Raw genomic sequence first — 24,616 nt, 5'->3', positions numbered from 1 at the left:
TCCATCAATATCCCACATTTACTTGTGGCTTTTCAAGCATCTAACAATATGGGGAAAATATGAGTCAGTATGTGTCATTTTCATTATTCACTTTGGTTCCAAGTCTACTTCGCTAGACTATAGTAAGAAATAAATTGCATAGTGAATAATCCTAGTGAATGGATAAACAACCCTTCAAGCTAATTTTATAGTTGGGTTGTAAAACATTTCCTATCGATGGAGCCAAAAAACATTAGAAAAAGTATTCAGGAATGCTGTAGGTTCCTGCATCTACTGCTCATTTTTGTTGTTGTTTGTGTTATTTCTGATCTATGGCAACCCTAAGGAATGGGGCTTTCTGGCATGGAGATTGTGTGACTTATTTATTGCCAAATGAGGAATCGAACTCTGGTCTTCAAAGTTGTAGGAGAAAACTCAAGTCATTACACTTTACAGCTCATTTACTTCCCATCTGTTACAACTTGCATTTACCAAACTATATTACCTGACTTGAAGATGGTATAAGTTGTCTCCATCCCGGCATGAATGTGGTCATGGACATGGCAATGGAGCAACCATGTGCCAGGATTGAATGCTAGGAGCTCAACAGTCTGAAAAGTCCCAGGGAAAAGGTCATACACATCTCCTCTGTGATCACGATCCATCTGTGTATATGAGAACAGTGTTACGGTTTTGCACTGGGTCAAAAGGTCAAAGCTAGCAAGATGATTGCATTCTGCTTTTACGAAGATCTGGAATTCTGTGAAGTAGTAATTCCAGAGATCTGTAGCGTCTTCACACCCACAAAAGTGGGTGTGTAAATCAAACATGTGAAGAAGACTAGTTATGCAAAGCGCTCAGACTCACTTCTGCACACAATCTTTGGATCACGGAAAAGGCTAAAGATGAAAGCATATTGTCCAGAAACACAACAAGAGCAGTGTGAAAAATTGCATCATGATAAATAGTGCTTTTGAACTAGTTGCCGAATAGATCTAATAGGCAGGCACCCACCCTTGCATCCTTTAAAAAGGAGTTAAAAACTTGGTTTTTTTGTTGCGCATTTGAATAATTCAGTCCCCATGATTGTAATTTAAATTAATAAATTTTCCTTCGCACTGTTTTCTTCTCTTACAATTAATTTGAATTTTTGTCCCCCTCCCCAATGGTCGAGATATGTTTGCATTTTGCACTCTTGCCCCGAAGCACTTTATAACCATACTATTGCACTTTAGTTCAAATAGCCCCTCCATGCTATCCCCCTCCACCAAATTAGTCGTCCATTTTATTTTTTGTATTGTTACTCATTTTATGTTTTAAATGAGCTTTTATGGATGATGTACTGCTCTGCAAAATGTCATTTTTATTGTGTTTTTACTTTTTGTAATATGTTTTAATTGTTGTACTTTGGTTATTGTTTTCGGGCCTTTGTCCCATGTTAGCAGCCCCGAGTCCCAGCTGGGAGATGGTGGTGGTATAGAAAAATAAAGTTACTTATTTACTTACTAATAAGACTTCCTGAGAATACTTTGTTCCTCCCACCCCAGTGGCCCCAGCTCTATGGAGGAAAGGAGCAGTCTGACTGCCCAAACATATATTTTAGAATAGAAGGTATATTCTCTCAGGAGTCATCCTGATTGACTGAAAGCCTCTGGATTTGCTAAGGTTTGTATCTAAATTATTGGAATGTCTAGCAAGATCTATATGATGTGACTGAATCCCAATCAAGGTTGAGCTACTGAATGTATCTCCTGCCCCTTCACCATGGGGATTGGACGAACTCCCACCTGAAACATCAGTTGAGGACTTGTCAATGCCAGAGTTGGGGTTATGCCCCGTTCAGCCCATAGAGACTCCCAAGGTGGTAGATCTGCCTCAACACCCTAATGTGGTTCTCCACCCCTGATTCATACCGACCTTGAAGAGAAAGCTCTCTCCATGGAAATGGACAGTATGGAGGTCAACTTCATTTCCCATTCCTATTAGGTACCAGTTGGTTCTTTCCCCTTCATTCATGGTTAAGGCATGGAGATTCCCATAGATCTTCCCATTAATTGCTGAAAGAATTAAGGAGATGTTTGCAAGGAGTGAACAGCTTTATCTATGTGTTGCTATATACTGACAGCCAGTATGTTCAGATACAGAAATAACTTCCTAGAATGAAATAACTGCCTAGAAGTACATATTCAGTTAATGAAAGGTACAATGTTTCTCACATTTCCCACCATCTACAACCACAGTTCTCTGTACCACAAATTAGGCTATTTGAGACCTCTTAAGACAGTGGTTCTCAACCTGTGGGTTCCCAGATGTTTTGGCCTTTAATTCCCAGAAATCCTAATAGCTGGTAAACTGCCTGGGATTTCTGGGAGTTGTAGGCCAAAATACCTGGGGACCCACAGGTTGAGAACCACTGCCTTAAACTCAGACTTCAAGAACTGCAGCAGGAGGAAAGCAGCAATAATGTTTACATCAACATCCTAAATTCAATTGCTAGTCCCAAACAGAGTTGACCTGTTCAATGAATTGGTAGTGTAAATACGATTGAATTAAATGAGTCTGTTCTAGTTCAGACTTAGCAATTTGATTTGGGCCCAAACTTTGACTTCTAAGATCTGCTTCTACAAGGCTTTCTGTTTGTTTACCAATACATTTATGCACTAAAATATAAAAAGCGGAAGTTTATTCCATGTAGAAAACTCCATGCAAAAGCTCCTCTCCTTAGCTTCTCAAGAAGGATTTATTTTTAAATTTCTTCTCTATTCTGAAGTTGTACGGTACAGTCTGTACAAAGTTGTTATTCCAGGGTATTTTGAATGTCTAGATTTGTGAATTTTCAATGTTGGCAAACGTAATATAAACGTTTCACAAAGCAATGGCTGGGATGCATTGATTAGCCCCACCTAGAGCAGATCCATTCAATTAATTCTTGAATAACTAGTCAAAAGAAAGGTAAATCCAATTGATTCAACTGATCGACTCTGCTCAGGATTTGGTCTATATTTTTCAAAGTAAAATTCTTCCTTTATATGCAAAACAACATACCATGCATGTTGTTTCCTTCTGTGAAGTCATCAGTAGGACTGAATTCTTTAGGATCTTTATGTAGATATTTCTCAATGTTTTCATCCAGGTACCAGGATTCGTTTTCATTGAAGATCAGAAAAAGGAGAGCAAACTCACGATCAATATCTCTCCTTAGACCCTTTTCATTTAATATTCCCTTTCTGCAAATTATAAGTGGCCCAATCAAGCCGCTGTACATATCCTAGAAAAGAGAAGAGAAAAAAAATCAGGAAATAACATTTAAAATATAGGAAAGTATTCTATACTACTGCAGTTGTTTTTTTTATTTTTATTTTTCTAATTAAGAGTATTGAAAAATCATTAAATTATAACAAACTATGCTTTTAAAACATGGCAATCACTGAATTTGGATACATCATGGGATCATGGTAAAGTAGAAGACAGCAGGAAGGAGACCACACTTCAAGCATTTTTATTCAATCAAGGAAGCCATAGCCCTGGGTTTGCAAGACATGAGTATGGAACTTGGCAGTCTTTCATACATAGAGTTGCTATAAGATGAAGCTGACTTTAAGCAAACAACAACAACAACAACAACAACAACAACAACAACAGCAACAGCAGAATCAAATTGAGTCAACTCTGTGTTCTCCAGGTTAGATTTACCTAGCTCCCTAAGCTGCTCCTCATGGGACTTGGCTTCCAGACTTTGGCTGTTTTGGTTGTCCTTCTCTGGATACGTTGCAGCTTGTCAATATCTTTTCTGATCAATGCTTCCCAGAACTGGACATAGTATTCCAAGTGAAGTCTGATCAAAGTAGAACATAATGTTGCTTCCATTGATTTGGACACTGGATAGAACTGAATTGGCTTTTCTACACTGTTGATGTATGTATATTAAGATTCTTAGATCCCTTTAAATCTATACTTATTAAGATGAGAACTTTGAATCACTGAGCACTCCCAACCTCAAAAATGGTTTTCAATAGTTCTTCCGTGTGTTCCATTCTTACAAGTGTCAGTCTTCTGTGTTTGGAAATTGTCCTCTTCCCTAAAACACTCTCCTATCCTTTGACCTTCCAGAAGAATCTGTTCTACTGATTCCAAAAAAAGCATCCTCCTTTTGATTGTAGATGAATAAATCTCAAGCTGCTGGGTTTTCTCTTCCAACAGGGGATCTGGTTTGCATTTGCTGCAAGTATATATAGCCCATGCAGATCCACTGGTAAGAAGCATGGCATAGATGTTGCAGTGATCTCCAGCAACGTCATTACAATCCATGTTCCTCAATCTATACGGGCAGGAGCACAAATTTCCCTCAAAGGTCAGACTTGTTCTTTCTATTTGCTAAGTTCCAGAAATTGATCAGAGCTGCTCTAGAGAGCCAACATCTGCTAGTGCCATGTCCAAACAAGTCAGGAACACATCAGAAGCCCTACTCTCTCAGATATGTGTTCAGTGAGAGTACATGGCCCTAAAACAAAAGAAAATGCCCACCTCAAAACAGCACACCCAACAACTGAAAGATTAAACTCCACAGACTGAGGCAACAGCTCTGCCTTCAACCAAATAAATGAGCCAGCAGACATTCCACACATTTAGACCATGTGCTCAGCCCCTAACAAGTAAAAACCCTCACTGAAACTCTGATTTCCAAAACAGATTTTTACCTCTTGACTCCTTCCTTCAATAGGACAGGTTCAAAAAGGAAGATCTACTTGGCTAAAAACCCTGGAAAAGTTCTACAGTCCCTCACATTTCCCAACCTGGCTGAGTTTTGGAAGGAGTGGTTGACCTATTTCTTTGCTCCATTTTCTGCAAGTTCTGTAAGGCCATTTCCACACAGCTGAATCAAATCCCAATATATGGCAGTGTGGATTCAGATAACCCAGTTCAAAGCAGATATTGTGGGATTTTCTGCCTTGATATTCTGGGTGATATGGCTGTGTGGAAGGGCCCTAAGTCTCCAGTCTTATATGAACTTCTAAAGGAATAAATCCCACTAAGGCAGGAATGAAGGGGTAGGAGGAAATGGCCATATAAGGAGGTACGAGCAGGCCAGGAACACAGCCGATGAGTTAACACATGGTTTCCCTGAAATCATGTGTTTTGAGAGAAACGAAAGTAATGAAATGTAATACTGCACCACAAATATGCACCAATGGTTTGATATGTGGGCGGTCGTAAACTGAACCCACTGAATTGTATAAATAGACACTCGACCCTGTCTGCGGGGTTCTCCCTTTTCAGCATCTAGTTGTGCGTGGGATGAACCTCTGCAGCTGCAGGAAACTTTTAGTAAACTGCTTTCTTTGGAAAAAACCTCCAGTTGTCTGTCTCCTACTTCCACTGCGTCCGCACAGACACACAAGCCGAGAAGAGGGGAAGTCTGGTTTCCGCTACATTTTCTGGTGACCCCGACGTGATTCCACAATAAGACGGACCAGGAGATCGGAGACGGATCCCGTTGGCGGGACGGTCCCAACTCGGCGGTGGGGGCCAGAGGCAACTACCGTGAGACGAGAAGGGGCCCCTGAATATTGTAAGACCGGCTGCGGTACTTGCCTCTGATGCCAACGCCGGCCGACGGTGGGAGCCGCAACGACAGCGAGGTTCCAAAGAAACCAGGCAGGGAAAAGGATCCAGGGAAAAGTCCAGGGGCGAAGGTTGGTCCGACGTCTACAGCAATCTGGCAAGTATAGTGGTTAAAATGAGACACTAAGGGAACAGCGCCGGGAGGGACACAAAGGTTCCCAGGGAGGTATAAAGGGGTTCTGTCTTGTTATTCCTGACACACACCGTTGAGTGTCCAGGTGCCCAGTCCAAGGCAGTCCCCTCTATTAGGCAGGATGGGAGGCAGTGGGTTCAAATCCACCACCCCATTACAGTGTATGTTAGACAATTTCGGCTCAGTTGCAAGTAGAGCCGTAGAAGGAATTCCCCAGAGAACAAGACTTGTGAGGGTGCCCCAAGACCAAGTCGTGCAGGGCTCATGAGGAGTCGCAACTCCCGGGGAAAGGGAAAAAAAAACAAAAAAAAAACTGTTTGATTTCTTTGTCATGTGTGGGGAATAATGAGTTTCAAGTTCTGCATGTTTCGTGGTAATATTGAAGTGAAAATGAAAAATGAGTCTATAGATTTACACAAAAAATGTTGAGCACAAATATCTAGAAATGTTTTATTACGGTTGAAAAAATCTGATTCGAAGAGGGTCTGTCTGTGTTAGTTTGCTTTTTGCTGGCAAGCTGCAGAGAGGCGAGAAAAAGGGAGGGAGGCTGTTAAAAATTGAGTTTCAAAAGGAGTTTTTTCCTTGTTATTTCTGAGAAACAAAAGCTGTTTTCTTAAAAAGTTTTCTTTTGCACCTGGGCCTCATGCCAAAAAGATAGTGGGAAAATCTTGGCAACAGTTCAAGGTAAAAACTCCCTGTTATTCTTGTTAAAACTCAGGCGAAATGCCCAGAGAAAGATAATGGAATTCCAGTGGACAGCCAAGGTCAATGAAAGCCGCTGTAAAAATGTAATGTGAATTTAATATGAAAAAAAGAAAGAAAGAAAATGATGATGTAAATGTGTGTATATATATATATATATTGGGGTTCTGTCTTTCACCTGGATCTTAAATCCTTGCTTTTGGACTTATTTTGGGACAACTGGGTGAGAATGTTTCATGAGCTGAGATAGAGTGTGTGACTTTATCTAAACAACTAACCACTAATCAGAATTCCTGTGGACCTTGTGTGAATGAGATGTATGTGTTGAATTCAAAATGCATAAAGAGTTATAAACAATGTTAGTAGATTTGTTCAGAAGCAATTCGGAAGCTGTAGATATTTTTTTTTGGAAAAAAAAAATGGTCTTAGGCTTGAAAAAAAAAAAAATCCTTGTTTTGAAAGAACAATGCTTCAGTGTTTTTAGAGAACATGGTGCTACAGACTTTAAACCCCTTACAGGTTATAGGGAAATGTTGGAGGTTCTTTTTTTTTTTTTGCAGCACTTTGGAATACAAGGAGAGGAGTTATTGGTTGTAGAGACTTTGTATGGAAAACTGTCACAAGTTGGCAGTGCAAGAAAAAATATATATATATATTTGTTTTTGAAAAAAAATTGACCCCATATTCCTGACACAGAAGGATTAAGAACTGACATTGATTTTTAAATTTTTGATTGACATTTTATTCAAAAAGGGAGCTAGTGCCCAAGTGATAAAAAGTTATCCTTTTGAGAACCAAAGACATGATATAATTGGCTACGTCTCATGTTGCTTCATAATAATTTTGTGAGATTTGGATTCTGGACTTTGTGATTTTGGCCCAACTCTTTCTAAAGGTTACGGAAAGGAAGGACTAGGACTTTTGTAAACGGGACATTAGATCATGCAAATAGGGGCATTTTTTTCCATCGCCCCCAGCCTGGATTTTGCCAGATTTGAGAAGCGGCAGGAGGCTTTTCAACGTGTGTTACTAACAAATTTTGAGCTGTTCAACGAGTCGGTGTAAAAGGGGAATTGAGTAAGTTTAACACTGCAGCAGGACTGGAGTGGAAGATTGCATTGCAGCAAGTGGATACACGATTGTTAAATCGTTTGCGGAAAGGAAAAGAAAAAGATGCGGAGAAGAAAGATTTTGTTGGATTTCAAGACAGATGAGTGTGTTGTCAAAGGCACAGCCTCTGAGGAGGCCTGCCGTGGATGTGAGCGAAACGACTAGAGAGAGTGCTTCAAGAGCCATACAGCCTGGAAGGATGAGTATTTCCCTCCCCTTCTTTTCCCTCTCATTGTTTTTTGCTACAGGTCCTGAACTCCTGTATGGGATAAACCCAGAAGTCTATGAGACATGTTTATTGAGAGGCCTGGGAGGGCCTATAGGTGTTGCTGAGTGCTAAGGCTGTGATGGAGTGTGGCATAAGGCTGGAGGCTGTAAGGGCTGACCAACTCAACAACATACAATTTTCTATTTTGACCCAACTCTCCTGGATAGGACCTTTTGTAATGGGACATTGCAAATAATTCGGATTTTTGACGGATTTGAGAGACAATGAGGGACTTTTTCATATGCCATCTAACAACCTTGCTTTTTAAGCCAAAAGGAGGATATAGCACGGAGGCAATGTGACAAAGAATAAAATAAGTTAACCATTGCAGCAGGACCAGAGTAAAAAGGATTACTGCAGATCGCGAAAGAAGGCCCATGGAGGAATCATTTCTCAAGAGGCCATGGAGGGGTCGTTTGGGAGCTGAATAGTGGCCTACCTGCCCCACCCGTGGAGAGACAAGGGATTTCAACAAGATTGGCTGAGACAAAAGTGATGCCGAACAGGATGATCGACAGATGGGTAATCCGTTCCCCCTCCCCCATTCTCTCTCACTGTCTTCCTGCTTTCTTTTTCAGCTTTTTTTTTTTTTGGACTCCTGTTCCTAAATTGGAGATCCATAAGGCATTGTTACTGAGAGGCCTGTTTTCCAAAAATGGAGATCCATAAGGCATTATTACTGGAAGGCCTGTTTTGGAATCCAAAACAGTTTAAGTCTACCCCACCCACACGCTGGGTATACTAAGTATGACAGCTAAAGCCCTGTAAGAGATGGAGATTTTCTTTACAGACTTTTTCTTTACACAGAGACAATTCTTAGAGACTAGAGACTTGATTGGACAAAGAGACTTTCTTCAAATTAACTGAACATTATTCCTTTGATCAAGGAAGAGGAAACACATCCCCAGTTTGACTTTATGCCAAAGACTGAAAAGACCTGAAAGTTGGACATGTATGTGAATGGCCACCTCTGGCCATAGCAACAAATCCATCATCGGAAGAAGCCAAATGACTGGGCTAGATCAGAATTCTACTGTGGACTATGTCCTTTCTAAAACCTGATTAATATTTTTAATCCTCATGTGTTGTTTACCTCTGGTGATGAAACTATGTACAAATGCTATTCTGCGCTCATTTTCCACTGAAAAGATAGCTTGGCTGCAAGCTAGAAGGGATTGGAGGGACCCATAAGTCTGCTCATTTAGTTTGCTTCAGCTTTTGTATACACGCTTCGCAAAAAAAAAAAAATGGGGGAATAAGGCAGGAATGAAGGGGTAGGAGGAAATGGCCATATAAGGAGGTACGAGCAGGCCAGGAACACAGCCGATGAGTTAACACATGGTTTCCCTGAAATCATGTGTTTTGAGAGAAACGAAAGTAATGAAATGTAATACTGCACCACAAATATGCACCAATGGTTTGATATGTGGGCGGTCGTAAACTGAACCCACTGAATTGTATAAATAGACACTCGACCCTGTCTGCGGGGTTCTCCCTTTTCAGCATCTAGTTGTGCGTGGGATGAACCTCTGCAGCTGCAGGAAACTTTTAGTAAACTGCTTTCTTTGGAAAAAACCTCCAGTTGTCTGTCTCCTACTTCCACTGCGTCCGCACAGACACACAAGCCGAGAAGAGGGGAAGTCTGGTTTCCGCTACACCACCAAACATAATAGAACTTTATTCTATACAAATAGTCTAGTGTTCTGACATCTGTCAGAAAGTGGAATTGTATTCCCACTTGAAATCAGACACATTCATTTATCTCCTCCCTACCCCCCCCCCAAGGTTTTTGTATTGTAACATTTCTTTAAAGCAAGTCTTTTAAAAATGTAAGTACATATGAATCACAGTCTCAAGGCCTTTACTTAAGAAATGCAAAATGGAGTGACTGTTATAAAGGCATCATAAGGAATGCTCCTTTATCCTTTCGAGATGCAAATAACCCAAAAAGCTCTTTTTTACAATATAGCCTTGAGTGCTCATTGAACTACAATTCATTGCACTCATCAGTGGTTACCAACCTTTTTTTGCCCGGGGAACTCTTCAACCAGGGACTACTTTGACCAGAGACCACTCTCCAACATTAGTACCAAAAGGGTTATGAATCAGTTTTTGGTCAATATGCAGTTGCACCCAAGCTGCTGTTAAGGTAATTTTGGCATTAACGTGTCCAAACTTTCTTTCAACATGGGGGATGCTGGATGCCTTCTTTAAGAACAAGGAACCCCACAAAAATAATGTCCAGGCTGTTGCTTTTAGGAAAATTATAATGATTTATTAACAGGACTTGGGTTTAATTATAACAATTTATTAACAGGACCCAGGCACTAACTTAGTTTCCCCACAATAAAGTTATATTCAAAACTTGAAAGATAACTTAATGATTCTGGAGCTTTTAGATGTGGATGTTTCTGAGGATAAAAGACAGCTTTCCTTGTTCTCAGTCCCTGGTGTAGGGGCCTCTGAGACACCCTATACCCAAAGGCAATAACTAGTTGCTGTATAACTGTTGGTCGATGAAAGATACTGATTTGACAAGCTGATTGAAGTGCTGGTTAAAAGTAGTAACTGGTCAAAGCAAGCTGGTTAGAAGTATTGACTTGAGATGTCTTAAAGCCTGGAACTCTGAGACCAAATAAAGACACGTCCTGCCTCTAGAATTCCCTGGTGGTCTATGCTTTGTAGCAGCATAGAAAAAGGGGGAGGCCAACTAACTGATACAAAACTGCTCTCTTTTCCTCAAGCAAAAGGACAAAAAAATGGCTGACACAAACAAAAACGGTTTCCCTAAACTCCACTCTTGTAAATAAACCCAAAAGTAATTGTTCTAAAACTATGGGCAAGGAAGCCAAACAAAGGGAAACTGGAACTCATGCCATTCCAGCACAGTCAACTTTAGATTTGGGTATGTTATTTGGCGAACTGATTCAGAAAATTGCATTGGATAGACTACATCAGCTCTAGTTTTTGATACAGAAAATATGTTATCCAATAGTCACCATCTGCTCGCCCACAGAAAACCATAATTTAGAGCTGATGTGGTCTATCCAATGCAATTTTCTGAGTCAGCACCCCAAATAACCCCAGGAACAGGCTCTGGCATCAATTTTCCCTCCAAGTCTCGTGGCCCACCAGTGGACCACAACCCACAGGTTGGGAACCACTGCACTACATAAATTCATGCAACAAATTGAAACTATGTTTGAAGATTTGTTTCTGATGAAATCCATGTCATGCCACCCCTCCTCATTGCTGGTGGATAAGGCCAGTTTACATTCAGAAAGATTTTCAAGAGTAAACTGGAAAGAACACGATAGAAAACAAGAACTTCCCTGAAAACAACAAGACAAACATATTATTCTGTCTCACTTACCTTTACAAAATCCACTGTTGAGTAGTAAACCCAAGTGATACAATTAGGATCGGACACGCCTGGGCCTGATCTGAGTGGGACATTCCACCGGTATGTACTAATATCTCCTGGTAAATGTATATTTTGAAAGAACGAGAAAGCAAAAGAGAAAGAGAGGGGAGACTGTAACAAAATATCATCAAAATCTAGAATTTCATGACTGAAAGATGTGTTTCGAATCATTACAGAATGATACCATCTTAGAGCTGGAACATGGCACAAGGGTCATCTAATCCAACTCCAAAGAAGGGATTTTAAAGGAAATCTTTAAATAAGATTTGCAAAAAAAAAAAATTACTTGCAAAAATTGAGGGTTGGTGTCCCCGCACTATACCTGGCATCGTGACACGTGCTTTACTCCCAGTTCCTCCTCCTTCTTCTACACCATGTGCTGATACTGAGTAAGGCCGACTAGCTTTGTTCTTAAATATAATTAGTATTGAGTCACCAACTTCTGCATGGATCAGTGGTCCTGAGTAAAACAACAAGAGACAGTCACCAAGACTTATATAGTGTCAAAAAGCAAGGAAGATAAAACAAACCCATAATTTAATTTCTGGTCAATTAACTCACCCCTCAATTGTATGAGGTGTATGATTTTCAACTGCATGATTTTCCAATAATGTACTGATGTTGTGTTTGTTTATATGGAAACATAATCCATTGTGTTCAATGGAGCTTAATCCCAAATTGCTGGATAACTCTTGAAATCTATTTTGCAGTTTAAATTAGTATACCATATATGGATAAAACCAACTGTTCTGGAAGGAATTAATGCAGTTTCTAGGCGAGGCTACTTGGAAAACAAATGCAGTTGTTTTAAGTTGGGCTTGGTCTGAAAGAAATATGCCAGTTCACTCCTTTTTAACTTATCTCAGACAAAAGGGCCAGACTATCCTAAATGCACTAGATCTCATCCAATCTTGGAAGCTAAGCTGAATCAACCCTAGTTAGTACTTGGATGGGAGACCACCAATGAATGCCAGGTGTTGTAGGCTACATTTCAGAGGAAGGAATTGGAAAAAATACCTCTGAGTATTCGTTGGTTAAGAAAACCCTAACGGGGTTGCCAAACGTCAACAAGTGACCTGGATAAGTCATACACACCCATTCACACTCTGCTCAGAAGTGCTGACTTTCTCACTCTCAATGTTTCAAAAGGCTTTCTAAGAATGGAATACAAGGACATTTAATGGCGTGCTATTTATGGGGTGCTTTGCTGATTTTTTTAAATTTTTGGTCTTTTATTTTATCTTTTTCAAAGCTTTTTAATCATCTATTTCTAATTGCATTTTAATATTACTACTACTACTAATAATAATAATAATAATAATAATAATAATAATAATAATACTTGGGAAGTGTTCGACTTGTGATTTTGTGATATGAAATCCAGCATATTTATCTTGTTTGCTGTGTCATAATAAAATAAGAATAATACACTTTATATTCCATACTAGGGGACTCAGAGTAGATTGTAGCATTTATATACATAGGCAAACATTCAATGCCTTTGCAGTCATATACACACAAACACAAACAAAGGCAAATGCTTCTCCTTTCATTTCTGGCTTTGGAGGTGGTGCTCATTTCTGACTCTGGGAGGTGCTCTTTTCTCCATTTTCAAGCCAAGAAGCCTGCGATGTTACCTCCTGGTTGTGTGGCCAGCGAGATTGCTTGGATTTGCCTTTTTCCTCAGAGTGGTACCTATTTATCTACTCACATTTGCATGTTTTCAAATTGCTAGGTTGGCAAGGAACTAGGGTTGACGGATGGGAGCTCTGCATAAAACTGTGCTGCAAGTGTTTTTTTAACGTTTCAGAAAAACAGGCTTTTAAATCATTTGTTGTTCAAGAAACTAAGTTTCTCACCTAGAATTTGAAGATGTTGCTCCTTTACTGTCCTCGTTTTCTGCTCCGTGAACTCTCCGTTTTTGTATTCTCTGTAAACCACCTTCTTGTACTTTGACCCGATGAGATCTTCGCCATGATTCAGAAATACATGTCCGTAGCTTGAAAGATATTAGAAAATGAAGAGAATTAAAAATCTAGCAGAAGAAAGGTATGAGAATATGTTGATACATGGGCATGTAAATGGTGATTGAAATAGCTTGATATTTAATTGTATTAGTCATGTTAAACACAGAGGATGAAAGACACAAAAGACAATGGTCTTCTCAATGCAACCCTGCAATACTATGAATTTTACCTAGATGCAAATGCCTTTTGACCTGGAAGCACATTACTATTTGTCAGTACCTGTCCTCCGTGCTCATTCCCTCTGTCCAGTTCTTGTCGGGGGCATAGTCCCACTCCATCTCTTCAGCAGCAATATAATAAGTTCTCATTGTCCCGTAATACTCCCCATCGGGCAACATCTTCCCGCAGGGCCTGACTTCATACATCTGCTTCATTCCACCAGTAAAGTGATCAAACGTTGTGCAAACCACCTGGAAAGTTCCTGAAAAGACAGTCACAATGTTTTCCATAATGATAACATGAAGGTCATTGTCACTGTTTGGCATTTTTGGGGGTTTTCCATCCAAAAACTCTTCCTGCTTAGCTTTCAAGGAACTAATGCCCCATGGTATTGGGGTGATAAAATGTAACACAAATGTAAAAAATATTGAAGGTGAAGGTGAGAAATATTGTATCAACCATGTTTTATGGTTGTAAAAAGTAGTTTAAAAGGATGCAAGTGGGGGACAAGTCTTGCAACTGATTACTGGATATGTCAAAATATAGGCTGAAATTAGAGTTTAACATAACTATGTACTGCTCATGCATGTCTAAAAAGTGTGGGATAAAGAACTCTTGTTTGTTTAAAAATGAACAAAATCTGGCTAACAGTATTTTAAAAACTCTAAAATCAGGACCGGAAATAAAGAACAACACTCAGAAAACAGGGGAATTCCAGACAGGAAACAATCAGGACCAGCGAACACCTCCTAACAAAGGATTTCCCTGGCAAGAATCAGCCAGGCCTTGAAGCTGCAAGGCCATTCAATGCTAATCAAGGTGGCCAGTTACAACATTCACACTTGCCTCAAACAGACAAGAGTACTTTCTCCCACCCTGGACATTATTCTAAAGATATATAAACCCCACTTGCCTAGTTTCCAACAGACCTCACAACCTCTGAGGATGTCCACCATAGATGTGGGTGAAATGTCAGGAGAGAATGCTTCTGGAGCACGGCCATACAGCCCGGAAAACACACAGAAACCTAGTGATTCCGGTCATGAAAGCCTTTGACAACACACTTCATGTTGGTGTCACACTTTTTTAGACATGCATCATACACAGTAATTCAGTTTTAGCAGCAAACCAGAGCTTAAACCAACCGCTTATAAGAGATGTAGACACATACATAAATCGTAATAAGGAAAGTATGGGGACACAACATTTTGCATGAAAACCTTTCATTTCTTATAAAAATATATAGGATTGATTTCCTATTTCACATGGACTCAAACGCTGGGGTGACATACCTACACATTGTGGCCAACCCACTAAAGTGTCACAACACACAGTTTGGTAAACTTTTAGGGCCCTTCCACACAGCAATATAACCCAGAAGATTAAGGCAGGAAATCTCACAATATCTGCTTTGGACTGGAATATATGGCAGAGTGGACTCAGATAACCAAATTCAAAGCAGATATTTTGGGATTTCCTACCTTGATATTCTGTGTGTAAGGACCCCATGCAATCATGCTGGCCACATGACCTTGGAGGTGTCTACGGACAACGCCGGCTCTTCGGCTTAGAAATGGAGATGAGCACCAACCCCCAGAGTTGGACACGACTGGACTTAACGTCAGGGGAAACCTCTACCTTTACCTGAGGACCCCTACTCACAGTGTCTGAAAATGTTTTCACTTTTTCCAAGTATATTTAAACAAGAATTTTCAATGCACTTAATGCCAAGTGGAAAAATAGATATCCATTCTACTCCTACAACCTACCTACTTGGTCCGGCTGCATCAGGGCTGTTGTTGAGGTGTGAGGGAACAAAGTAAGAGTATCCCTCCTTGTGCCACCCAAACGAATGGTGTTTCCTTGGAAATGGACACCATGCATGTTGGTTTCAGTGCCTAACCCAATCATATGCCAAGAAACCTTGTCGTCCTTGCACATCTTGAGACCGGGCATGGTGCCATACAGGTAACCATTGACAGCTGAAAAGAAGAAGACAAAATACTTATATGAGAAGAGTTTTGGATGTACAGCTGTCCATTCACTTTTGTGGTTTTGACATTTGCATATTCATGCATTTTGTTTAAAATGTTCTCTTTCAGAATCTCTAAGGACTCCAGCGAGGAACTTCTTGCAGTCATGCTGACAGACCTAAAGATTTCTATAGAGATCACTTTCCTAGGAATGTGGCAGTCGTTCAATGAGACTGTATGCTCAGCTTCCAGCAGAAGTTGACCACAGAGTCATGCTGCAAGAGCCAGAAATTCCTAGGAAGCTGTGCTCTCAGATTTAAAAAAGTTATTTCTTTATTCACATTTTTTTCACTTTCATAGACAACTTGTGCTCCTAATACAAGTGAATGTGGAAGACTGTAATTCTGTACATTCACACCAGCAGAACATTGCAAAGAAACATGCAACAGCATTGGAAGGTATTTGCATCAGGTTCCATCTCTGTTTAGCTTCTATTTCATCTGCATTTTCCTCCCAACAGCCATCCTATGACCACTTGTCATTGGACTATTTTGGTATTTTTCCAAAACATATGGAATGGGTTGATGGTATGCACATGCTGCAAATTTGTCGTGAACATCAGTTTTTAAGTTTCAGTGAAGTTTTCTATGTAGCTTCCATTAGACAGTATGTGATTAATGCAACCTATTTAATGTATGCCTTGGCGCCTGCGTAAAGTGAGTTTTTGCATTCCTGTGAGCTGAAAGGGAAGCGTAATAACAATTTACAGGTATTATTCTAATTGTGCATTACTGTTAATTTACTGCCAAGTAATTAAGATTCATCATAGTAATTAAATGCAATTGTAGCAATTGTAACTCTGTTTTCAACATCTCAACAGTTATCCATGTGCCCTTACCTTATGATCACAGCCTTCACTGCTGTCCTTTCTGTCCTCTTTGGACAGAAACAGGGGAAAGGGCTGATCATCCTTTGGAGCAAGATAGGAATATTATGGCTCACCAGATGTTGAACTGCAGCTCTCAGTAGCCTTAGCTAATGGTCAGGAATTGAAGTTTACAATTCAGCAATATATGGAGGGCTGCATAACTCCCATTACTGTATTAAAATTGGCAACCTGTAACTCTTTTAACACCAACTCCCCTCAATCTCTGCCAGCACAGCCAGTAGTGAGATGATGGGAGTTGTAGTCAATCAACAAGAACAATGTAATATTGCCTAGGGAAGCATTAATAAGACCAATTTCATCCTTCTTTATTTACATGCCTGATTTTGTCCTTTTTTAGCATCGTGAAATCACCTCTCAATGGGTTTGTGACTATTTATTCAATAAAGACACAATGTGGGTGAAAACAAACAGCAATCAACTCATTTCAACACCTGGGAATATGATCTAATCTAGGTGTGTGTGTGCTTTCAAGTCATCTATCAGCTTATATGTCTCTCTCCCCTATGTAAACTTCTCAAACAAATTTGAAAGTTTCTAATGTAAAAGTCAAGCAAACTGGAAGCAGGTTTTGTTTGGTCATTAGCTAAAGTGAAAGCGAGGTCTTCTCATTATGGAAAAAGAAAAATATGAAATCATGACCATCTGCAGTTGCATCTCCACAAAAAAATACAAAAGAACAGGCATAAAATTCTGACACATAAAAGAATACAAAGAGAGAAACTACACTGGTGGCTCTATTGTCAGTGGCACAATGAATCCACTCCTGATGTTAGTCTGAACTTTAAGAACCTCTCCAAAGAGGGTCTGTGGGATTCAACAATTGGGACACTTACTTTTAAATTCTGATAAAACTCATAGTAGATGTTACTATTCCACTAACATCTGAGCCACCAGCCCTAACTGGAAACAGTTCTCAAAAATGTGAACAATGAGAATTTATTGTATTATAAACACATTTCTGGGTATATATGTGCCTTCAGGTGGCATGCTGACTTATGCCTACCCCATGAATTGCAAACCTGCCTAATTTCAGACTTCCATAGTAATAGTCATAGAATCATAGAATCATAGAATAGTAGAGTTGGAAGAGACCTCAAGGGCCATCTAGTCCAACCCCCCGCTAAGAAGCAGGAAATCGCATTCAAAGCACCCCCGACAGATGGCCATCCAGCCTCTGCTTAAAAGCCTCCAAAGAAGGAGCCTCCACCACGGCCCGGGGGAGAGAGTTCCACTGCCGAACAGCCCTCACAGTGAGGAAGTTCTTCCTGATGTTCAGGTGGAATCTCCTTTCCTGTAGTTTGAAGCCATTGTTCCGTGTCCTAGTCTGCAGGGCAGCAGAAAATAAGCTTGCTCCCTCCTCCCTATGACTTCCCCTCACATATTTGTACATGGCTATCATGTCTCCTCTCAGCCTTCTCTTCTGCAGGCTAAACATGCCCAGCTCTTTAAGCCTCTCCTCATAGGGCTTGTTCTCCAGACCCTTAATCATTTTAGTTGCCCTCCTCTGGACGCTTTCCAGCTTGTCAGCATCTCCCTTCATCTGCGGTGCCCAAAATTGGACGCAGTATTCCAGGTGTGGTCTGACCAAGGCAGAATAGAGGGGGAGCATGACTTCCCTGGATCTAGACGTTATTCCCCTATTGATGCAGGCCAAAATCCCATTGGCTTTTTTAGCTGCCGCATCACATTGTAGGCTCATGTTTAACTTGTTGTCCACGAGGACTCCAAGATCTTTTTCGCACACACTGCTGTCAAGCCAGGCGTCCCCCATTCTGTATCTTTGATTTCCATTTTTTCTGCCGAAGTGAAGTATCTTGCATTTGTCCCTGTTGAACTTCATTTTGTTAGTTTCGGCCCATCTCTCTAGTCTGTCAAGATCGTTTTGAATTCTGCTCCTGTCTTCTGGAGTGTTAGCTATCCCTCCGAGTTTGGTGTCATCTGCAAACTTGATGATCGTGCCTTCTAACCCTTCGTCTAAGTCGTTAATAAAGATGTTGAACAGAACCGGGCCCAGGACGGAGCCCTGCGGCACTCCACTTGTCACTTCTTTCCATGATGAAGACGACGCATTGGTGAGCACCCTTTGGGTTCGTTCGCTTAGCCAATTACAGATCCACCTAACCGTAGTTTTGTCTAGCCCACATTTTACTAGTTTGTTTGCCAGAAGGTCGTGGGGGACTTTGTCGAAGGCCTTACTGAAATCTAGATATGCTACATCCACGGCATTCCCTGTATCGACCCAACTCGTAACTCTATCGAAAAAAGAGATCAGATTAGTCTGGCATGACTTGTTTTTGGTAAATCCGTGTTGACTATTAGCAATGACCGCATTTGTTTCTAAGTGTTTGCAGACCACTTCCTTAATGATCTTTTCCAGAATCTTGCCTGGTATTGATGTGAGGCTGACCGGACGGTAATTGTTTGGGTCGTTCTTTTTTCCCTTCTTGAAGATAGGGACCACATTCGCCCTCCTCCAATCTGCTGGGACTTCTCCTGTTCTCCAAGAACTCTCGAAGATGATTGCCAGTGGTTCTGAAATAACTTCCGCTAGTTCCTTCAATACTCTTGGATGTAGCTGATCTGGCCCTGGGGACTTGAATTCGTTTAGAGTGGCCAGGTGTTCCTGGACAACTTGTTTCCCTATTTGGGGTTGGATTTCCCCCAATCCTTCGTCCATTCCATGTTGCTGAGGTTGAAGATGGCTTTCTTTTTGTGAGAAGACCGAGGCAAAGAAGGCATTAAGCAGTTCTGCCTTTTCCCTATCCCCTGTCACCATCACCCCATCTACTCCTTGCAGTGGCCCTATCGCCTCCTTTTTCTTCCTTTTTCTACCAACATAAGCAAAAAAACCTTTTTTGTTGTTTTTTATGTCCCTGGCAAGCCTGAGCTCATTTTGCGCTTTAGCCTTGCGAACCTTTTCCCTACAGGAGTTGGCTATACGTTTGAATTCTTCTTTGGTGATTTCTCCCCTTTTCCACTTCTTGTGCATGTCACTTTTGAGCTTTAGCTCAGTTAGAAGTTCTTTGGACATCCATTCTGGCTTCTTTGCACTTGTCTTATTTTTCTTCTTTGTTGGCACTGTTTGCATTTGCGCCTTGAGTATTTCACTTTTGAAAAACTCCCATCCATCCTTAACTCCCTTGTTTTTTAATATCGGCGTCCATGGAATGCCGCTCAGTAATTCCTTCATTTTTTGGAAGTCAGCTCTCTTAAAGTCCAGAATGCGTGTTTGACTTGTCTTAGTTTCAGCATTCCTTTGTATTGCAAACTGCAGGAGCACATGGTCACTTGCCCCTAAGGATCCAACCACTTCAACTGTATTGATCAGGTCTTCCACATTTGTTAAGATTAGATCAAGAGTTGCTGATCCCCTTGTTGCCTCTTCTACCTTCTGGACCATAAAATTATCTGCAAGGCAAGTGAGGAATTTGTTGGACTTTGTACTCTTGGCTGAGTTTGTTTTCCAGCAGATATCGGGATAATTGAAATCGCCCATGACTACTATATCTCTTCTTTGTGCCTGTTTGGTCAGCTGTTGACAGAAGGCTTCATCAAGTCCTTCATCCTGACTCGGAGGTCTGTAGTAGACACCCACAACAAGATCTTTTTGAGTCCCGGTTCCCTTGATTCTTATCCAGATGCTTTCAAGCTGGTTTCCCGGATTACAGTCTTGCATTTCTTCTGCAACGTAACTGTTTTTGACATATAAAGCTACTCCCCCTCCTCTCCCCTTTGTTCTATTTCTGTGAAAGAGGTTATAGCCCTCAATGGTTAAATTCCAGTGATGGGAGTCATCCCACCAGGTTTCAGTGATGCCTATGACATCTTATGTGTGGTGCTGTGCTAGGAGTTGGAGTTCGTCTTGCTTATTTCCCATGCTCTGAGCATTAGTGTAAAGACATGTAAGCCCCTGTGACCTCCCCTCGAACTGTTTATTTGGGATTATTGTGCTCTCTGTACTTGGTCCTTGCTGTGTTGCTGAGGTCTCTCATGACAATGGAAGAGTGAATATATTTCATATTTTTATTTGAATGTTAAAGGGATTGCTGAAGCCTGTCTGCAAAATGAATTCAGCACTTCGGACAGTTCCTTTAACATACAAATAAACCCTGAAGTGGACTCAGAGCCCCACTGGTATGGGAATGGAAAAGTCTCTTTCCACTCTTTAGTATCTCAATTTCTTTTCCAAGATGGGGACTTCTTCTTTGTAATATCCAAAAATACTTAGCATCTTACTCCCTAAAAAACCCCCACCCTATTCTTACCATGCATTGTGTTGGATTCTTGGAAATCCTCATCTTCTTTATTAACCTTCGAGGGATTGCCAGCAAATGCTTCAATGTTTTTATCAAGATAGAAACTCAGATTCTCATCAATGATTGCAAAGAGCAAGTAGAATTCTTTGTCTATTCCTTTCTGCAAGTGAAAAAAAGGAAACAAAATACATACTAAAAAAGGAAGCTGGAAACAGTAAAAAAAATAATATTGCAGTAGAGAATGTCAGAATGAAGCTATTTTTAAAAAACCACTATTACAACTTTTGCTTTGAAAATCAGTAAGCTGCAGGTATTTCTGAGTTATATGTGTGTGTGTGTGTGTGTGTGTGCGTGTGTGTGTGTGTATATATATATCCTGAGATATCCTTGATGAGAGATAGGGAGATATATATATATATATATATATATATATATATATATATATATATATCTTCCCTGGGCACCTGGAGGGCATTTTGAAGCATTTTTAAAAATCAATTTTCATTTTGATATTTCCAAAGTTTGGAGCCCAATGGGTTGCAAAAATGTGAAAATATATTATACAAAGGTAGATACCATTTTTTGGGATTTTAGAGCCAAAACATAGATAACTGAAAAACAAAACTGGGATGTGCACATCATCTCTTTTATGTTATTTGTGAGTTTCTGAAAGACATTTTCCTCTTTATTGGAGATACAAAGTGACACTACATTAGGTCTACCCTGAGCCAGTACAGTAGTTGTTAAATTCTTACATTTCCGGTGAGCCTAATCAATATATGCATAATACTCTGATAGCAAATTCAGCATGCACTTATTCATTTGTAATGTATTCAGGTGGAAAGCCATCCAAGAGTTGTACCTGTGATCCATCAGGTTCCAGAGAACCCTTTTTACATATTATTAGAGGTCCCATAAGACCAGCTTGGGTGTCCATCACTGGATCGGATGCCGAATAATATAGGTAAGTGAGACAAGGTGGGTCATTGTCTGTTGGGCCAACACTTTCAGGAACTCTCCATTTGTACTCAAAGATTGCACCAGGTTTCACATGGGCACCATGCTTTTCATATCCTGAAAAACAAAGAGATGGTCAAAAAATCAGTTTCCTGAACTGCTAGGACAATAGAACACATATTGATTGTTAGAATCAGCTATTTCTGACTGCAGTTCTTGGCCGTCAATTATTTGAATAGTATCCAAAAACCCAGAAATCAATGAACCATCACTGAATAATATGGCCATTTAATAATATCAGGCATGATAATCTGCAAAGCACAGATCTGGAGGGCCCACCATATTGCGTATGTAGCTCTCCAAAGTACAGTAGAGTCTCGCTTATCCAACATAAACGGGCCGGCAGAACGTTGGATAAGTGAATATGTTGGATAATAAGGAGAGATTAAGGAAAAGCCTATTAAACATTAAATTAGGTTATGATTTTGCAAATTAAGCACCAAAACATCATGTTCTACAACAAATTTGACAGAAAAAGTAGTTCAATATACAGTAATGCTACCATGTTTCCCAAAAAATAAGACAGTGTCTTATATTAATTTTTGCTCCCAAAGATGCTCTAGGTCTTATTTTCAGGAGGTGACTTATTTTTTCATGAAGAAGAATTCACATTTATTGTTGAACAAAAAAAAATGAACATTTAATATATACTGTACAGTAGTTGTCATCATAAACCAGCATAACCAGACAAACTGTGATTCCTATCAAGAATTTCTTGTTACTACCAATATTTCCATGTACAACGCTTTATGGTACGTACATTTACCAATCTTGAATGCTCTGGTGTTCTGTTTGGTAGGCGCTGGGCATGCTTCCAAACAAAAACTTTGCTAGGTCTTACTTTTGGGGGAGGCCTTATATTTAGCAATTCAGCAAAACCTCTACTAGGTCTTATTTTCTGGAGATGTCTTATTTTAGGGGAAACAGGGTATGTAGTAATTACTGTATTTACGAATTTAGCACCAAAATATCATGATGTATTGAAAACATTGACTACAAAAATGTGTTGGATAATCCAGAACGTTGGATAAGCGAGTGTTGGATAAGTGAGACTCTACTGTATTTCCAACTCACCATCCTCATAAGTGGCTCCTTCTGACGACTTGCTGAAAGCCACACCGTGGGGCATCATGCTGTGGTTTTTGTCCGCCTTATTAGCAAAAGTAACCAAAATTGTATCTCCAACCTCGGCTTTGATAACAGGGCCTTGAAAACAGGAGAAGACAGATGAAATGCTTTACTCACTGGATACTCACTTTGCTCACTCTTTTCCTCTCCTTGGCAATGTATCTCACAGGATGGTTGTGAGGATAAAAGTGTGGAGAAGGATTGCTGTGCACAAAGCTCATTGAAGGAATGAAGCATGTAAATGCAACAAGCAAACAAAAGATGCTGAGGTTGTAGAAAGCCTCCTGACTTTGCTCACCAGGGAGTCATTTATTTGTGTATTTAGTATATTTATCTCCTTTCCTCTTGCCTTTCTCAGTTTTTCTTATTTTACAACACCCAGAAAGGCTAACCTGAGGCTAGCAATGATCTTCCGTCTAGGAATTTTTCAGTACTTATCTTTCCAGCTCAGGCTGGAGACAGCTGCTCTTTAGAGACCAGAAACTGATTTGTATACACATCCAGACTCACCTCACACAAAAGCACATACAGACTCATTCACACTGCACCATCACATTACAATAAGGTTTACTAGGAGTCAGAACTTGTACAAAACATTGCTTTCTATGGTAGGCTAAAATGGAATGATTGTACAAACACCAAAAAGTACCTCTTGTTTGTCAAACCACACACAATATCCTGAAAAACAAAACATTGTTTGTGTTGTCGAAGGCTTTCATGGCCGGAATCACTGGGTTGCTGTGAGTTTTCCAGACTGCATGGCATGTTCCAGAAGCATTTGCTCCTGACGTTTCACCCACATCTATAGCAGGCATCCTCAGAGGTTGTGAAGTCTGTTGGAAACTAGGCAAATGGGGTTTATATATCTGTGGAATGCTCAAGGTGGGAGAATGTTGCATTGAATGGCCTTGCAGCTTCAAAGCCTGAGTGCTTCCTGCCTGGGGGAATTCTTTGTTGAGAGGTATTAGCTTTCCCTGACTGTTTCCTGTCTGGAATTCCCCTGTTTTATTTTAGTGTTGCTCTTTATTTACCTCATTTTAAGTTAAAGAGTCTCACCTAACTCCCACATGCACGCAATTCCAGAAGCATTCTCTCCTGACGTTTCACCCACTTCTATGGTAGGCATCCTCAGAGGTTGTGAGGTATAGCCTCTTAGGATGCCTGCCATAGAAGTGGGTGAAACGTCAGGAGAGAATGCTTCTGGAACATTGCCATACAGCCCGGAAAATACACAACAACCCTGTGATTCCAGCCATGAAAGCCTTCAACAACAAATCTTCAAATGTTTAACATATGAATATAGAGGGATGACTGTACATCATTTTCTAGACTGAAGCACATTGATTATGGTATGATTTTTTAAAATCTTTGCAAAATCTTTAAAATCTTTTTAAAAATCTTTGGGACATTTATCACATTATGCTACAAAGTCACATTAGGGTGAAGTGTTTAGTGATGTGAAGGAATCCAGAGACAAGACAAGACTCAATGTTTGAACTTATTAGCCTTACCAAGTATGCCAAGATGGGCATCACCTTCTGGTCTCTCCTTTTTTTGGGCAAATCTCCCATCAGTGTAGGCAACATAGTGAACTTTCCAGTACTGCCCTCCTATTCGATCCTCTCCTTGTGTGAAGAATGGTTCAGAGTCACTGTAAGATGACAAAAGCATTGTCTACTATTATCACACTGGCAACGATTTTATAACTCACAATGTACATCACAATGTCAAAACCCATCAATCCTGGAACCAACAAGACAGTTACACTACATAACACATTTTTTTGTTCCTGGGTTATACGTGTCATTTCCTAATTTGTTTCAGTGCACATCTCATCGCGTCTCAACCAATTCAACACAGTTTGTGGCA

The 24,616-nt window shown here is 40.3% G+C and overlaps 1 protein-coding gene across 1 annotated transcript in view; it reads right to left on the bottom strand.

Moving 5' to 3' along the window:
* hephl1 (hephaestin like 1) overlaps positions 1-24,616 on the bottom strand; it is a 47,479-nt gene that overhangs the window by 3,320 nt on the left and 19,543 nt on the right. The window contains exons 7-18 of the mRNA XM_062974548.1: positions 24,259-24,398; positions 22,694-22,825; positions 21,465-21,676; positions 20,612-20,762; positions 15,194-15,406; positions 13,485-13,686; positions 13,098-13,237; positions 11,561-11,698; positions 11,188-11,294; positions 3,025-3,247; positions 1,897-2,036; positions 485-644 (exon numbers count right to left, since the gene is read on the bottom strand). Of these exons, the coding sequence (XP_062830618.1) occupies positions 485-644; positions 1,897-2,036; positions 3,025-3,247; positions 11,188-11,294; positions 11,561-11,698; positions 13,098-13,237; positions 13,485-13,686; positions 15,194-15,406; positions 20,612-20,762; positions 21,465-21,676; positions 22,694-22,825; positions 24,259-24,398 (1,958 nt within the window). The remainder of the gene's footprint in view (positions 1-484; positions 645-1,896; positions 2,037-3,024; positions 3,248-11,187; positions 11,295-11,560; positions 11,699-13,097; positions 13,238-13,484; positions 13,687-15,193; positions 15,407-20,611; positions 20,763-21,464; positions 21,677-22,693; positions 22,826-24,258; positions 24,399-24,616) is intronic.

Source organism: Anolis carolinensis, chromosome 3 (genome assembly GCF_035594765.1).
Source record: "Anolis carolinensis isolate JA03-04 chromosome 3, rAnoCar3.1.pri, whole genome shotgun sequence".
Lineage (NCBI taxonomy): Eukaryota > Metazoa > Chordata > Lepidosauria > Squamata > Dactyloidae > Anolis > Anolis carolinensis.
This window is presented reverse-complemented; position numbering and strand designations above follow the sequence as displayed.